Source organism: Triturus cristatus, chromosome 8 (assembly GCF_964204655.1).
Source record: "Triturus cristatus chromosome 8, aTriCri1.1, whole genome shotgun sequence".
Taxonomy (NCBI): domain Eukaryota; kingdom Metazoa; phylum Chordata; class Amphibia; order Caudata; family Salamandridae; genus Triturus; species Triturus cristatus.
The window spans coordinates 50,554,421-50,569,846 of NC_140591.1; the positions used below are offsets into that span (position 1 = coordinate 50,554,421).

The 15,426-nt window shown below is 44.2% G+C and overlaps 1 protein-coding gene across 2 annotated transcripts in view; it reads right to left on the reverse strand.

Annotated features, from left to right (window-relative positions):
- Window positions 1-14,502, reverse strand: part of LOC146800039 (uncharacterized) — a 161,155-nt gene extending 146,653 nt beyond the window's left edge. Inside the window, exons 1-3 of one of the 2 annotated variants that reach the window (XM_085620946.1) lie at window positions 14,382-14,502; window positions 9,685-9,811; window positions 3,465-3,572 (exon numbers count right to left, since the gene is read on the reverse strand). In XM_085620946.1, coding sequence (XP_085477072.1) covers window positions 3,465-3,572; window positions 9,685-9,718 — 142 coding nt within the window. In that variant the 5' untranslated portion in view covers window positions 9,719-9,811; window positions 14,382-14,502. Of the gene's footprint in view, window positions 1-3,464; window positions 3,573-9,684; window positions 9,812-13,825; window positions 13,967-14,381 lie in introns of those variants that run through there. The other variant, XM_085620945.1, reaches the window with a different exon arrangement.
- Between the last annotated feature and the right edge of the window lie 924 nt (window positions 14,503-15,426).

Sequence of the window (15,426 nt, forward strand, 5' to 3'; positions counted from 1 at the left end):
ATCCAGAACTCCTTCATTAGCAGAAAGGAGCAGTCCGTTACAGTAGTCAATACGACTCAATATAAGGGCTTGCACCAAAGTTTTTCTGAAGGAATCCGGTAGCAGTGGAAATATTCTGCGCATCATGCTGATGGTGTGGAAGCATGAGCTAGCTACCATGTTACTGTGCTGTTTGAGGGAAAGGTCGTGATCAAGGCGTATCCCCAGATTTTTGACAATCTGTTTGGGCTCCGGAACAGTGCCAAGATCAGATGGCCACCAGTCAGGGGTCCACAGTAATTTGGCATCTCCAAACAGCATTACTTCCGTCTTGTTGACATTGCACTGTAGGAAGTTGGTGGACATCCACTGTGCGACGGCTTTCATGCCAGCGGAGAAGGAGTTTCTTATTTCTGTGGTGAGATTTTGAAAGGGAAAGAGGAGCTGCGTGTCATCCGCATATGACACGGGGATGAAACCAAATTTGCGCATCACTCTTGCCAGGGGTGCCACGTAGATGTTAAAGAGTGTTGGGCTCAAACAGGAGCCCTGTGGCACCCCTTTCGTAATCTCTACCTCAGTTGATCTGTATTCACCCATGGTGACAGTCTGGGTCCGATCCGTAAGAAAACTCCTTAGCCAAGCAAGGGCCTTGTTCTTGACCCCTACGTTCGACAACCGGTCAATGAGGATGTTATGTGACACGGTGTCGAACGCGGCTGAAAGGTCTAATAACACCAAAATTACCGAGTAGCCTTTGTCCTGAAACATATGCAGATCGTCAGTGACAGACAGGAGGGTGGACTCTGTACTGTGTTTCGACCTAAACCCAGATTGAGAGTAGTCTAGGCCGCCAGCTTTCTCAATGTAGCTGGATAACTGACGATTAACATACTTCTCAGTGAGCTTTCCCAAAAATGGCAGCAACGAAATAGGTCTGAGATTTGACAAATCAGTCCATGGAGTTGTGGTGTTCTTCCTGATTGGCCTGACTAAGGCCTGTTTCCACTGCTTGGGGACAGAACCTGTACAGAGGGATAAGTTAACAAGTTTTTCGATATATATATATACACATACACACACACACACACACACATATATACTGCTATAGCTCATATGTAACATGTCAGAACTGTCAGGACAATATAGATGTGTTTACAAAGCACACACAAATGTGAAGGCAGCTATATTTTGAAGGACAGTGTTAATTTTAAGAATCTACACACTGGCATTCTCACCACAGCGATACTACAACTTCACAGTGTATAACTTACTAGCTTCTTATTGTAAGTATGCCTGCATGTCTATCTGCGGGCTCACTCCCCTGTTGATTATGTAGTGTTCAGCACCCCACTGACCATTAGTAATGGGTTTGTGCTTGAACAGGATAGAGCTATGACTTTATTTGTATCCACAACAAATGGGGATACCAGATGCTGGTCTGCTATGTACAAATCAGCACAAAAGGACATATGTTACCTTTACAGCGCCATACGAGAACAGGCAGATATGTGCTATTACTACCAGCAACACGGCAAGGGATCAATGATAAATGTGACTCTGACAAGAATACCCCGAGAAGGAAAGTTTTGGAAAATTCTACCTAACTTGCATGTTTGTGTGTGATGTCACATCACACATCTGTCACACAGGAGTAAGCCAAATCCATATTTTGAATCATTGTACAGGCATACTTGCAAGAGACAACACAAAATCAGCAGTACTCACATATACACAGGCACCTCCAAACAGTGACTAATAACTAACAATCAATGTAATGTTTCCCTAAGACTTCCTCACTATAAGGATGCACGGAGAGTTGCAATACTTGATGCAGCAACTCCAGGACATCCGAGCGGAATGGCTGTTGCACACTCTAGAGCCATGTGCCATATTAAGCTCTCAACAGAGACTTAACATGCTAGATTCAACTATCCAACACCGATATTTTCAGCTGGTTACATATAATGTGGCCTGCGGCCAAGCAGTGCATCTGTCAGCATCCAGAGTAAAAAGAAAATGTCCTAGATACAGGGGGTTCATCGTGGGAACTTAGGGGACTATGGGCCAGTGATGGAGGTCTTCTTAAAAATATGTTAGTGCAAATTTCACTGACCTGGCAGTCCAGTGCCGGACGAGCCATCAGGTCAAGGGTTTCCTACGACGGAGGCAGCTACGAGTCTACCATAGGAAACTAAGATCTAAATGGGGTGGTGGGGGCACTAGTATGGTGGAGAAAGGGCAGCACCAATTTCTAGTATTATTTTTAAACCTCAAACACACACAAGGTGATGGGAGGAGGCTTGCAAACTGAGGTGGCATGGTGAGCAAAAGAACGATGGGATAGTGTGCTACCCACAGCTATTCCCAATGGTTAGACTTATTGCAAGCAGGCTCCCATCACCTTTTATGTGTTTCAAGCACTGCCCTAACTTGCATGGGCATGCCCAGACATGGGTCCCATGATCACGGAGTCATTGGAATCAAGTTGTACCCGGCTGATGAGCCCATAACTAGGGCGAAACCGGTCCTGGGTGGATTGTGTTTCGGTCCAGGGAAGACGTGGCTTGGTAGTTTGGGCTAGACTGTTTCTATGAGGAGCAGACTCAAGAATGATTTGCATATGGCTGCATCCAAACTGAATTGGCACGGTGAGCAAAAGAACAATGGGCTAGAATGCTACCCTGAGCGATTGCCAGTGGTTAGACTTACATCAAGCGGCCTCCCATCACCTTTTGTGGGTTTCATTATTCTTGGCCTGCCAAACACTTCTATTGTTGCTAAAATGTTTTTATTCTCATTCAATGTGCGTGTACATCACATTTTCTACAGAATGCCTCTCTGGCCATACTCCTGGCCTAGAGGCGAGTGGCTATGCGTTGGAAAGCCCCTGAAACCCACACAGTGGGGAGACATGGCATCTAATAACAGCAGGTTAAAAGACTATTGTGAAGTGGCACATGCAAAAGTTCACCCAAAAGACTACTGAAAACGGTTTCTTGTTTATGTAAGGAGTAAAGGCACAGACTCAAGAAACAAAAACAACCAAGGTTAACGTAAAAACCTGGAAATGGAGGTTGGGGGGCGAAGTTCTGGTACAGATGCGATACAGAATCTATATGTAGATAATTTTAGAACAGTGAGAAGAGGCAAATATCTTATATCTGTGAAATGACGAGTTTCATATTTTTACTGGTTTGTAACTTTTGTAAAATTGTGTAATTACTGTTCCCTGTTCCTTTACATGTATGTGTAAAAACCTTAAAACTTTTCCCCCCAAAAAATAAATAACAAGCTGCCAGAAAGTGGTAAAGTCCACATTAGTGGTTTATTCGGTCTCTGCAATTAACTTCTCCTTATCAAATATATATGATTCTGTTACATGCACGTGAACAATTGTGCCAGTTGGTGATTACTAATGTGGCTGTTTAAAAAACCCTTTCTTTTTACTGATTAAACACAAGTGCTCCCCCATTTTTACTCACTTGGACAATGGCCTTCGCTGTGTCCTCTGTCCGAGTCATCATCTATGAAGCAATAGCCTTCCTTTTCTTTTTCTTTTAGCGAAAAGACAAAGTTTGATATCACAGGGCCTAAAGAAAATAAGTATAAATTGAAAAAATAAGCATGTGAATGATCTCAGTTATTTAGGTCATAATATTTGCTATAAACAGTTAAAATTGAATTTTAGAAAAAGTGGAGTAAGAGAAGTGAAGAGCAAAGACCCTTCCTGCGCAATGGCAGCCACTGCAACAAGTGTTCTTTAAAAGGCAAAGAGTCAGGAGGAGCCAAGATGGCGATCGGGACGGCAGCGTAGGCTCCCGGCTCCGTGAACCTCCACATCCCGCACAGATATCCTGCATGAGATCCTTAGCCTGCGCTATATGCCCGTGTTGGTGGCTGAGAGCGGCAACCGATCGTGTGATTCTGAAGTTTCTGGCGGCGGTACCGCCGGAGAAATGTCCATTTGAAGTTTGCGGCCTGTGCAGCCCTGGAACCGGGACCTCGGGTGGACAACATGGCCGGGCGGCAGTTCAACAACAGCGGCCATTGGTGACTGGGTGGAGTCGGAGTACCGGAGCGGTGCGAATATTGGCCTGAATTTCGCTGTGGTCCTTCCTACCACTGAGCGTAGCGGAACGAGTGCATGCCCGGGGAGGCAATTCCAGGATTCTCCGGTAATTGCCTGAGCCTTCGCCGGTGAGCTGCCCGGACGCTGCCCGTAACGCGTCCCGATTACCGCGGGCTGCTCCCGGATTTTCGCGGGCGCTGGTCCGTGGTGGGGATGACTTACCTGTGGCCACACACTGGATATATATTTTTGTCTGCCCCCGGAACCCTGTTTCCAGTGACATGGAACTTGATGCGCCTGTGCCTGAGTCCCGGTCCTAATCTGGGATGAACCTACCCGGCGGCCATCTTGCTAGGATGGAGTCTATCATCCTGTACACTGGGTCTCAGCAAGATTGGGAGTGTGTGCCTAAGAGGAGCGTAGCGGAGCGGGCGCCGGGAGCTGGGCTGGGGTACGGTGACCTTCTCGAAGCTCTCGGTGCCCTTCATTCCACCCTGGTTCACGGCGCCTCGGTATTGGGGAGGAAGCTTGATAGTGTTGCTTCAGCGTCGGAACAGTTGCGATCTGCCTGTCCCCAGGCACACAGGGGCTTGTCACACTTCACACAGGAGGACAGTGTCGTGGCCGCCCCTGTGAATAGGGGAAAGCTGGAAACTTCGGACAATGTGCCAACGTGTGATCGGCTGGCTGTGGGTCCGGTCTGTTCCGGAGGTTTTGGATTTGAGCGGGGGGTGGTGGCTTTGTCCCACGCGCAACCTCCGGCGACCCAGGCAATATTCCAGCAACAGTCGCCTGCTCTGGCTGATTCCGCCTTCCTGGACCTTGTGTGCAGTACAGATCCTTGGGCAGTACTGGGAAAGATGGTCCTCCATAATGTTGACTGTGTTGGTGTTCAGAGACGTCCACCCTACATGTGTGTGTCGCTTCCTGGTCTTTTTTGGACGCTCCTCTTCCTTGTAACATTGGACATGGCACTGGGTCGATGGGTATGAATGGGTGGATTCGCAAAGAGTGGCCAAGGATAAGGCTGATCCTTCAGAGGTTGTCATCTAACAGGCGGGCGGGCACAGGGGTTGCGTGCTCTCACGACATAACTAATAGTGTAATAGGTACATAATGCTCCCCATTTTTCTTTGACATGGTCGATTTTGTGTTTGTTTACTGTTTGCTTTGGGGAGGAACATATTGTGCGGGAGGGAGAAGCCGGGGGCATGTTTTGAAGGCCCTCCTCCAGTTTATTAATACTCTCTTTACTCCCCCGTCTGGTGGGGTTTCCTTTCTTACTCCATTTTCTCTGTTTCTTCTATATTTCGGGTCTGGTTCCGGGGCGACAGGCACACTGCTGGGGGGGGGGGGGGGGGGGGGCCGTACTCATCTGCAGAGGTGCAGGGTGGGGGGTTGGGGGAGGGGATTCTTTAGTTTTTTACTTTGTTTCTATGGCCTCCTTTTTCTTCTCTTATTCTTCTTTGTCTTCTTTTCTGGGGTCAGCACGGTAGGTCTCCTTTGCTGCCAATCACTGCTTTTTTATGTGTGCCTCAATTTCCGTGGTGATTTCTGGGTCTTAGGGCAGGGGACTGCAGGCGCAAATGGCCGTGATATTCCTCCACATCCTGAACCTCCTGTTTTAGCGCCATTGCCTGGATAGATTGCTGTTTATTGTTGGCGTTTACTATTCTGCCTGCCATTTTTTGCTGCTGGGAAATTGTTTGGCACCTGATCCTTCTATCCCTTATTATAAAATGAAAACCTTTTGTATCCTGGTCCCTATTTGGGCTGTTCAGGGGCCAAGAGTATGCTAGCATGGAGAATCTGCTCCCCGAGGTGCTGCCTGTGATTAAAATTTGCTTCTGTTACTCTGATTGCTTAGTGGCCGGCCCCGGGGGTTGTAGGCCCATACTTGTCTTTTGTTGAAATGTCAATAAAGGTTTTTACAAAAAAAAAAAAAAAAGGCAAAGAGTCAACATGTTTTATACTGATAAATATAAACAGCAGAACAAATATCAAGCAATAGTAGTAATAAACGGTCAGTCAGTTGTAAATAACAGCTGGTATATGTTGGTAACTGTTTAAGACGTCTCAGTGGTGGTCCATAATTCCAGGAAAGATGGTACAGTCAAGGTCGTAGGTTAAGTGAATAGGTGACCATTGTGTTAGTGGAAGTGTGAAAAGGCTGAATTGGAAGAAGCGAGTAGTTTCAAGACAGGATTACGAAGATCACTTTTGAGGAATGAGCTGGCCTGTTTAGTAATATCCTGAATGGCAGCTGGCCAACTGAGGCTCTGATGTACTGATGACAGGTGTGTTAGAGAAGGCCCTTTACTGGAGATACTGGACTACTGGAAATCTGGCCAGAGGGCATTAGGAGCTGGATGGCAGCACAGCTCCTAAAATCCAAAAGAAATAAGTTGTTAGTCATTATGTTTCCATACCTAGAATTGAACCCCCAGCAGTGAACAAAATAACTAGTTTGACAAAATCTCCTTGTACTACTAGCTAACTACAACATATTTAGGTTTCTTATGGGGCTCCAATCAAATGCATCTTACACATAAGCCAATGCAACAGTAGTGGGCTCCATAGACATATTATATTTGAATACTTGAAGCCTTTTTGTGCTCCAATTCCAACTCTAGATTAACAAATAGAGAAACTTAAAACCCAGCATTCCACAGTCAGTGACCTGCAAAATATACCTAGGACAAATAAGGCCATTAGGACAAAAAAGGGCAATTTGTGTGAACTCTACACTAATTGTGGAGACCCTTATCACTCGTGTATATGGCCAGAAATGCATGAAATTTCACAAAATATGTAAGACTAACCGTCACCTGCCAATCTTGGTGGCATGCTACATCACTGGGCGGCCTCATTTGTCATTTGTTTTAACTAATACATTAAAATTAATTATAAACGAAAATCTTTTAAATAATTTGTAACTAAAAAGTTCTAATTGTTTAGTATCAAACTATTGGCCCCATAATTCACCTCCAGGGGCCATCTGAGGCACGTTTGCCAAAACTGCAACATAAAGGGCATGAATCAAGCAGTAAATGGATGGCAGTGAGCATACCTGGCGGCTGAAATGCTTTTATATTATCAACAACCCTGGTATCAACAACACCAGATCTACTCTACCCTATGTGGAACGTTTGCACATGGCTGCATCCGCTTTTAAATTTACATTTGCCACCGGTTTAAGCCCTCTACCCTACCCAACCGTGTATTAAACAAGCCTGTCCCCTGGGCAGTATTTGGTGCAGACGGCTGAATATCCTGAACATCAGAAGTGGACAGGTCTAATTTTTCAAGGCGTTTATCAACTGACCCGACACGATCATAAATTGGGTGCAATTTAACATCCAAGAGATGACTGAACGTAGTGCATAATGACTTTGCAGCAGGGCCTGTACCTGGGGACGGTAGGGCAACAGGTAGGGGGCAGAATCTAGTAACTGCAGTTCACTCGACCCTTGGGTGGGTGTATCATCAGGAAAAAGAACTAGAACCTATGTTAAGAGTTGCATGCTGCAAAGGCAGATTGGGGGGTGTCCTAAGAGTGTCTAAGTGGAAGGAGAGTTGATGCTCCACCAATTATTTCACCACACCTGAAGGAGCTCCGCTAGCTCCCCATACACAAACAAGCACAGTTCAAGCTCCTCACACACACTTTCAAGGTCCTACATAACACTAGTCCAGCATACCTCAACAATCAAATCTGCTTCCACAAACCTCTGGTCACCAGACTCTTTCTTGCACACATGCCATTCATAAGCCAGATCCAGTGGTCGAGCCTTCTCCTACATCGCTCCTTGGGTGTGGCCCAAAAAGCCACGACACATAAGAGTCTCATTCTCAATTCTTGTAGTCTACAAGAAGCTGAAGACCGGGCATTTCGCACAGTCCCACTAGGCTTTGCTAGGCGTAGACCTGCTAAGCGTCAGGATACCCTCCCAGGTGATTGTGCGCTCTACAAATCTGTATACGTCACATAGCATAACATAACATCATGGAACATGGTGGCGATCCAAAAACGACCAGTAAATGTGCTACTGAATGGATGAAAAGGAAGAAGAAATTAGGAATACAAACAATCAAGTAAAAGTTTAGACCTGACCCCTATTAAAAATCTGTGGCGTGCCAACAGACGCACAGCTGTGCGTAAAAGAAGGTCCTCAAACATCAAAGAGATGAAGCAGTTTTGTAAGAAGAATTTTTCCCAGGTGATGTGAAAAGATAGTTAACCTCTTATGAGAAATATAATTGCTGCTAAAGGGGGTTCCACATGTTACTGAATCATAGAATGCACTTGATTTTTCACGGAAGGCTACCAAATGTTTGGCAATTATGTTTCTGTTTATCAAATAATAACGAAGTGCAATTTATGTACGTTATTTGTTGCACAAATTTAGATTTATCTACCACTAAGACTTGGTGAAAGAATTAAAGGAATGAGGATGCAAATGGAATCCTTACACTAAATGTTGGGAGATGAGGACTAGATGGTGGTCAGAGAAGTCTTAATGCATAAAACCATAGAAACTTAAGATGGGGTACTTTCATTTTCACTATAGGAAAATGAGACCGACTTCACAGCATTTACTGATTGATGTCTTTCAGGAAAGCACATAAGACCCACCCCTTTGCAGACCAAGTGAGCCACAGGCAGCCCTCTCTTCGGTCAACTCTTGCAGCCCATTGATGGTAGCTGTCAATACTCAGTAACCCTGCAACAGGATAATCACCCAGGACCACCTCAAAAGAGGCACCCTACAAGTGTCCCCTCCAAAACTGCAACTTCAAGCACCTGTAACCAAGATGTAGACTAGTGCAGGATTTGTTCTACTGAAAATGTCCCACAATTGATTCAACCAGCAATCGGGCAGAGCAAATGTCATTTGGGAGCTTACACTTTTAGTATACACTGTAAAAGTACATTTAAATAAATGCAAATAAAATTAAACACTGAAAAAACACACATCCAGGCAGTTCTAACGATCGATCTGCACATTAAAACCACTTATAGAAGAAAATAAAACACATTTCCATCAAACTACTTTCAGAAAACTGTGTAAGACTTGGCACCATCATACATGTTTTATACACATATCACATCACAAAGCCATCAAAGGAAGTGCTTATACCCTTTGTAGATCACCACCATCAGAAAAGGCCCGTATACCCTTTGTGTAGATCACCAATGTAGCCATCTGGCTTTTAATAATCTTCTGAGGCAGATTAAAGGATGTATTCGCTGAAGTTTGTGAACTACACCTTTTCAGGTGACACCTGTTTAAAATATCCCACTGATGCAACTTCGCCATATACAGCTCTTACATTCCCTAAACCAGCTGTGCAGTCCTTGAAGCACTGACCCTAAAAGGAATCCAGAAGTAACTGCACAGAATGAAGTAAGACGTAACAGCCAACTAACTTTACAATTAAAGTAGGAAATGTGAAGTCATGCTCCACCCAGAGTCACAAGGTAGTCCATTTAACACCTTGTTTATATCTAAAAAATTAACTCAGTTATAGAAAAAAGCATTAGCACTACGTAAGCAATGACAATATAAACCACCAAACTGTCTGGTAATTCATGCACTGTGCAAATTTTAGAAAATATAAGGTAAATTTACCAAGTGATAGGAAGGCTTGATGAATTTCCTTCATCAGATTTCCATAAAGATCTGACTGCCAGTTGTGTAAAAGCTCAAACTCCACTTGTGAGAAACCAGCAACAACATCCTGGAATGTGAGCAGTGCCTGGAAGAGAGATTGTGATCATAAACATTTATGCCACAGTCAGAAAATTGGCATGGTCAGACATGATAACGAACATAATGTGTTCATATAACGTAGGGTTTTCTTCTTTCCAGCGCGTCCTTTACACAAGTCCTGTATGACAGTACAATATGGCACCAGATTATCACAGCTTTGCACCCACCATAGGTGCAGAAAAGTGCTGTCTTCTTACTATCAAAATCTAGCTGCTAAAAAGCCAGAAAGGAACTCTTTTAGGCACAACAAATTTTCACCAGATGACAACCCTCACAATTGTCTCTTTTTATTTATTTATTGTGTTAGACAGACATGCCACTGTGATTCCGAGTTCACCCATTGCAGACAGAAGCAAAAATTAATATAACAGGTTAAATGTTTTTTGGTAAATGTTTTTTTGTATTGATGTGATTTTTTCCATCATTGTGATTTTAATGACTGCATATTATGTCTTATGCATTTGACATGCCTGAAGAAGTTCAGTTTTTCCTGGGAGGAAACGTGTTGGCTGTATTCTTCATTACTTACAAGAATGAAAACAAGCATTTGTAATGCAATAGGTCGCATTTATGCGAGTTTGAGCTATCGGCATTGTAAATGACAATGCCTTTTATTTATGTTTTGGTTTTTAAAAACATAAATAAAAGGCATTGTCTTTTACAATGCTAGTAGCTTAAACTCTCGCAAATGCAAGAACTAAGTCAGGCGAAGCACTGAAACCCCAGAGCTAACCTTGCTGACGCTGCTCTGACGCTGCGCCCAGGCGCTGTGCTTGCCTTGTGGCTCCTAGCCCGCTCTGTTGCTAATGCCCGCTGCTGTCCTCTGTGATTTCACTCAAAGCAAAGAGTTGGTGGCATCGCTCCCAGCAACATCATAAAAAACATCTCATGGTTATTTTACGATGTTGCTTGGAGCTATGCCGCTCACACTCTGGTTTGGGTGAAATCATGGACGGAAGAAAGGCATCCATTACAATTTATATTCACAACACTGCAAATGCTAGGGAAACTGAGAGGGTCAATTCTTAAGCCCCTTCCCTGGTTTACAGGTACCAAAGATATTTCTATAGGTTACCTCACCAACTTGTGTTGTGGCATTCTTCATCTTAGATGACCTACCACACCATGGTAGGAATAGTACCACCACTGTGGACTCTACTGGATTCCGGGGGTTCTTTTATAAAGGGTACTAGATAGATACAAAGATGCAGAACTAAAAAAAAACCTTGGGAGATCCCACAGAAACATTCCTCTATTAGTTGGGTGACCTGAGTACGATAAAAAACATAAGTGTGGATAGTAATCAATATCTAATGCATCGTCCAGCCACTCATTTAAGATATTTACATTATTTGTATCTAGCCAAAATGTTTTGGACCAATTATTGCCCATATGGGTCATGCAGCCTTTGTCAGGGCTCAGTCTAAATTCCCTGTCTAGCACACTCAGACTACGCTACTAATTGAGGCAACGGCTCTCCTACCTAAATCCCTTGAATTAATTTGTCACCTGTAAAAATAAAATTCCCTTTGATCATTAAGTACAAGTAAGGGCAGCAACTCACTTGCTCGCAGACACTAAGAAATCAAAATAAAACAATATGGTGTGGCAAACATACTGGATGGTGAACCTAATATCACCTGTGATCACTGCAAAGTATATGTTTGCAAAAGCAACAACCCAATCCGCTTGAATGCAGGCACATTTAGTAATCAAAATACAAATATATGATGTGCCAAACACGCTGGATTGTGAACATTCTGCACTACCAAGGTTGTATATCCTAATGGTGTTCATGCATGAGTGAGATTAATTAATTCAGTCAACTACCTTACCCCTAATATGGACTGGCCAGGAGTCATAGGCATATCGATGGGGCACCTCCCTGTAGTCACACACTAAATGGCGGCTAGAATAATCAGCATTTGTTATTGGATAACGTATACATAACCACCTTTAACCTTAACCGTATTCATTGTTCATAATAATCATTGTGTTTCGCTTATACGTTTTTGTGAAGACTTAAGGGGGGTGTTCATTATTTATAAACACTACATGCAGAATTATCAAATTAGTTCCTCTATTTTCTTAGTACCAGAGCCTGAGTGGCCATTTTGATCGTAAATATAAGCATCAAACTTACGTGGCACATATTTGAGAGCAACGGTAAATTGAGGATATATTAATGAAATTATTTCTGGCACAGAATGCTGTGGCATATTTTAAGTTAGATCAGCTATTCCAAAGGTCATTTTAAAAAGGTGGAAGTGTCACAATCCAGCATGTTTGGCACATCATATATTTGTACTTTGAATACTAAACGTGTCTGCAGGCAAGCGGGTTGTTGCTTTTACATACATACTTTGCAATGATACCGGTGATTTTCATTTCACCATTCAGCAAACCTGTTGTAAGTAAGATAAGTAGTTCAGGTAAGTTTCCATGTAGATTTATTGAAGGTAAGATGTTTCCAGGATGAGAGTCCCACCAGGAGCAGCCTCACTGTTGCTCAGCCCATCTCCAACTGACACACATGAACATTCCATTCACCCACATTCTCTTACACAGACACTCAGGCTGAGCAGCAGCAGAACACATCCCCTTTCTTTGTAATGGAAAAGAAGGGAATCAAAAAGGTATAAGAAACATTGTAAGAATACATGAGATGACAAGTTTCTAAAGCATTGGCATGAAAAATTAAAGATGGAACATTCATGCAAAGAAGTGAATAAAGGAGGGGAAACAAAACACAAGTGCAAGGACTCATGCACACCATCCTCCTTTCTATCGCACAATAACCCAAACACTCCCACACCACAGACTACATACCAACCCACGTACCTAGATCGTGAAAGCTGGCCAGACAAACACGAGAAGCACAAGAGACCCAATAAAGAAAGTGTGAATGGAAACTTACCCATAATAATACAAAAATGTTTTAAGTAAGATAAGTAGTCCAGGTAAGTTTGCATGTAGATTTATTGTAGGCAAGATGTTTCCAGGATGAGAGTCCCACCAGGAGAAGCCTCACTGCTGCTCAGCCCATCTCCAACTGATACACACACACACACACATGAACATTTCATTCACCCACATTCTCCCACACAGACACTCAGGCTGAGCAGCAGCAGTATAACACCACCATACTGTTTTACTTTGATTTCTAAGTGTCTGTGAGCAAGTGGGTCACAGTCTTTCTATATATATTCTATTTTTTCAGGTGACAAGTCAAGGGACTTAGGAAGGAGAGCATTTGCCTCCATTAGTAGCATGGCCTTAATATGGTAGATAGGAAAATTACACTGAGCTCTGGCGAATGCTGCATTACCCACAGGGGCAATACTGAGGCCGAAATATGTTGGTTCGATAGTAAATATCTTAAATGAGTGGATAGAATATGCATTAGATTTCGATTACTATCCACACTTCTGTTTTTAATGACACCCAGATCACCCAACTGATAAAGGAACATTTTCGTGGGATGTCCGGATGCATTTTTAGATGTGGATCCTAGTCTCTATGCAGTACTATTTATAAAAGGAGTTCCAGAATGCAGTTGAGTCCACAGCCGTGGTACTATTCCTACCATGTTGTGGTAGGTCACCGATCATGGAGCATGCCATGACACGGGTGGGTGTGGTGACCTATCTAAATATCTTTGGATACCTGTAAACTTAGTGAAGGGGCCTAAGCAGAATTGACCCTCTCCATTTCCCTAGCATTTGCAGTAGTGTGTATATAATATGAGCATGCCCCGAGAGGACTATAATTTGCCAACCAACTGCATGGCACCAAATGGGAAAGGTGGATTTTGACAGGAGGCAATTGGATTCCTGAAGCATCGTGCTCTTTGGGCAAGAAGATTAGTTTAAAATAAAATCCCACACTCCTGTGATGTAGCTGAACCATAGGACACCCACGCACAGGGCATAGATATAACAATTTTATGAAATCTTATTTGATATAATGCGCTTATTGACATCAAACACATATTACTTACATTCCTCGATTCATGGTGGAACATTTCCTTCCTGCTCTTCACTGCAGCTCCACAGGTGAAGACGTGAAGTCCGAGTTAGGAGTGGACAGAGGCTGAAGTGGAAGAGCACAGATCCCACCGGATCAAGCTTAGAAGCAGAGGCCCAGACCGAGCTCCCCTCGATAGTAAGAAGGGGCTGCACCCTGAACTGCCCCCTCAGTAACGGCTGAGAAGGACGCCCCGCACTAACTAGAACTGTGACTGCGCAGAAGAAATCCCTAAACAGAGGGATACAACACTCCTCACCCAACACAGCGATACATTAACACGCACGTGGATTTACGACCTCGAAAACAAAGAGAAAATACCTCAGATTGAAATATACCCCTCAGTAAACATGAGATAACAAAGGGCAAAACGTGCAGTTCCCTCAACTAACTAACTGGACTCTGAGCTCCTCTCTGAACAATCGCTGACAGAAATCACCAAAAAGCAACGGCTTCATCTACAGCATGAAAATGATCAATTGAAAGCGCAAAATAGTGTTCTTATGACTGAGCGTGCGCTGAAGACACACCTCGACGACGCATGCTCGCTGGTAGGTCACTTGTCGCGTCGACGAGTGCTGTAGCAACAACGCTCCCGAACTACTTTCTCGGGCGGCACCCTCGCAGCATCACATGATAGTACGTCACTTCCCGAGCGTTTTCTCACGTTACGCCATCCCAACGTGCTAATGCCCCTCGCTAGCCCACCCATACTTACCATTGGTGGATTCCATTGCCACTCCTATTTCTTTGCTTCTCGTTGGTCAGCACATGGACGAATAGACTAATTTACTTGATTAGTGTTCATTTGCAGCTCGCATTGGGGTCTGGTACATTTTTAGGCCGAATCTAGCGCAGCGCGCATGCGTTGCTCTAGGAAAACGAGCTTTTGGTATCACTCTGGACTTTTCACACGCTCGTATGTGTGTTTTTAGGTCTCGCTGAGTTGAGACATTTGTAAGTGGGCTTTCAAAAGTGACACCCACATTGTTTGCTGGCCTAAAGCTTGAGTGCACGATGGCGTGCACGTGCACAGCTGCTCCTCTGCTCCTTCCATTCCCCCCTCCCTTCTCACCCAGCCCTTTGATGCTCTGCTCGATTACTTTCACCGCTTTGATGTTTGATCGCAAACGCGATCACTTCCGCTTGGCATAGCCTGTACTTGTTTTATCTCTCTTCTTTTCCTAATATCCTAACTGGATTAAGGCACCGGGACATGCTCTCTCCATTGCAGAGTTCTCATTTGACCTGATCCCCACGTAGTTTATCAAACGGGAGCAGACAAGATTGATGCGGGGGCTTTTCAGGCCTGACACCATGTGTAAAATCGGGAGACAACGGGCTCTGGGGGCACCCACCAGGACTTGTCACATCAGCCCTGCTCGGCTTCAGCTGCCAGTGCCCGGGGCCAGGCAGGGCAGGCAGGGTCAGGCCTCTCCCCGGTGTTCCACTAAGGACTGCTGCAGAGAGACAGAGTGAGCTACACGAGTCTCCAGCAGAGTTACTTATTGCAGCCCCGGCGCCCTTCACCTGCCCCAGGCCTTTCTCACATAGCATCACAGCATCAAATATTCA